General features: G+C 49.2%; 1 protein-coding gene across 2 annotated transcripts in view; it reads right to left on the minus strand.

Moving 5' to 3' along the window:
* Positions 1 to 2181, minus strand: part of Eddm3b (epididymal protein 3B) — a 36885-nt gene that overhangs the window by 11751 nt on the left and 22953 nt on the right. The window contains exon 1 of one of the 2 annotated variants that reach the window (XM_050129429.1): positions 634 to 976. The exons of the other annotated variant lie outside the window; for it this stretch is intronic. Within the exon in view, the coding sequence (XP_049985386.1) occupies positions 634 to 810 (177 nt within the window). The 5' untranslated portion in view covers positions 811 to 976. Of the gene's footprint in view, positions 1 to 633; positions 977 to 2181 lie in introns of those variants that run through there. 2 annotated transcript variants of the gene reach the window in all.

Below are 2181 nucleotides of genomic sequence, written 5' to 3' on the forward strand. Positions count from 1 at the left end.
GAGCGAGCACTGCTTGGGAGTCTGCCAAGCAGGAAAGTTTTGGGTCCCTGCAGTTATAGCTCAGGTTGCCTGTCACATCGATTGCAACCCGATGCTTCTCCTATCTTGACCCCCTTACAGCATTTCCCCCCAAACCTAACGGAAATGCAACCCCATTATAAACTCTCATCTTTTCTCAGGAACTCAATGCCTTTGTTTCTTCCAAACCCCAAGATTTGTCAGAGGTACCTGCTGAGCATGTCTAAAGGAACAGAGTGTCTGAGAGTGTTGTTTCAATTCTCCAAATGCCAAGACTAGCTTCATGGAAGTGACTCTGGACAGAAGACAGGCTCCCGTGTGTGGAAAGACTGCTCTCATTATGTGAATGTACCTGGCCCTGCTGAATCTTTCGTCTGATTCACAGCCTTGACCACATATGGGCCTGTGAGCCAATAGAAATGCTTTGGTAGACTGTATGAGGGTGGGGTAGGGTAGGAGACACATCTGTGGGGTTAATGCTGAGCTGAATTTGAGGTCTTGTGTTCTCTGATTTGGGTCAGTTTTCATCCTTAACCCTAAAATGTCAGTCAGTCTCTTTCCTATGATGCCTGGCCTTTCAGTCAAGCTTCCTATACACCAGTCCTTCTCACTCACCTCGTCAGCACACACGTTGCTGGTTGCGGTGGGTACAGAGAGATGGGGATCTGAAGAACAGAGTCTCCGTCCTTTCTGGAGATCCCAAGAAGTCCACAGTGGTAGAAAAGAAGGAATGGCAATAGAAAGCATAGCTGGATTTGCGGAGGTGGTGGCATCTGGCAGGGACAGGAACATCTTTTTATGCAAGCCTGTTCATGTATCTTCTCATGTGGAACACTTGGGTTCACCCTGAGAATAGCCGTAAGCAAGGTCTGCAAACATCAAAGAAGGATGCCCAGGCGGAAAGGAATTTCAAAGCATTGGAGAGTGATGACTCCAGACAGGGGTTGAGGGTAGACAACCAGAAAACTGGCCCTGAAAATTGCTTCCCAACAGACTTTCTAGGGAAAGCCCACAAATGGCTAGGCCATATTGTGTGGGGAGTTTGGCCATGTCACACAGCCAAAAGTGAGATCTGTAGGCAGATGGAGATAAAGGAACGTGCTTTCTATCGATAACGCAAGGACAGCTAGGAGCTCAACTGCACTGATGGAGCTTCTTTCCAGTTTGTCCTGGCATGAATATGTCTGCCTACAGCAGTTTTCAGTTAGAACTTATTTCCAAAGCCAGGTGTGGGGATCTTAGGAGGCCAGTTGTTTCAGGCCAGCCTGTGTACCAACAAGGAAACCTGGTCACGAGACAAAGGAAATCCACCATCTGGTGTCTGCAGGATCCTGCACCAACAGGCTGAGGCAGGGGATTGGCTGGAACTACATCCCACACATCCTCCTCTTCTCCAGCTATTCGAATGACCCAGGGAGAAACTGGGAGCACCTGAGTTTAGATAACTTAGAGATAAATATGAGGGAAAACAAAGTGGCAATCATATGCACAGCTGTCTGGAGCCCTTTCTAGCAAGGTTCCACAAACTATTCAAAACTTAAATGCAAGTAGTGACTTGATGGATATAGAGAAGAGGGGAGGACCTGCTGAGAGGTGGCAGAAGAAGGAAGGAAGGAAAGAGGGAAGGAGGGAGGGAGGAGGGAGGAAGGAAGGAAGGAAGGAAAGAAAAAAGGATAGAAGGATGGAAGAAACGAGGGAGGAAGGAAGGAAGGAAGAAGAAGGGACAGAAGGAGAGAAGGAAGGAGGAGGGAGGGAGGAGAGAGGGTGGGAGGAAGGAGAGAGGGTGGGAGGAAGGAGAGAGGGAAGGAAGGAGAGAAGGAGGGAGGGAAGAGGGAAGGAGGGAGGGAAGGAGGGAAAGAGGGAGGGAGTAAGAATGTAAGGTTGGGAAGGAGGGAGGGGGAGGGAGGTAAGAAGGAGGGGGAGGGGGGGAGAATGGGAGGGAGAATTCTTCTTTTTTGGTGGTGCTGGGAGTTGCACCTAAGACCTCGAGCATGCTGGGGTGATGCTCTAGTACAGACCTGCTTCCCCAGCCCAAGGCATAAGTCTTTGAAGGCATCTGTCTTAGAGTATAGCACAGGCTTCAGCAAGTTGCTCCGCGAATTCTTTTTTTTTTATTGAAAAAAAAAATTCCTGCCTCCTCCCAGCCTCCCATTTCCCTCCCCC

The sequence above is a fragment of the Alexandromys fortis genome, unplaced genomic scaffold, assembly GCF_014885135.2.
Source record: "Alexandromys fortis isolate MF-2015 unplaced genomic scaffold, M_Fortis_MF-2015_v1.1 scaffold_285, whole genome shotgun sequence".
Lineage (NCBI taxonomy): Eukaryota > Metazoa > Chordata > Mammalia > Rodentia > Cricetidae > Alexandromys > Alexandromys fortis.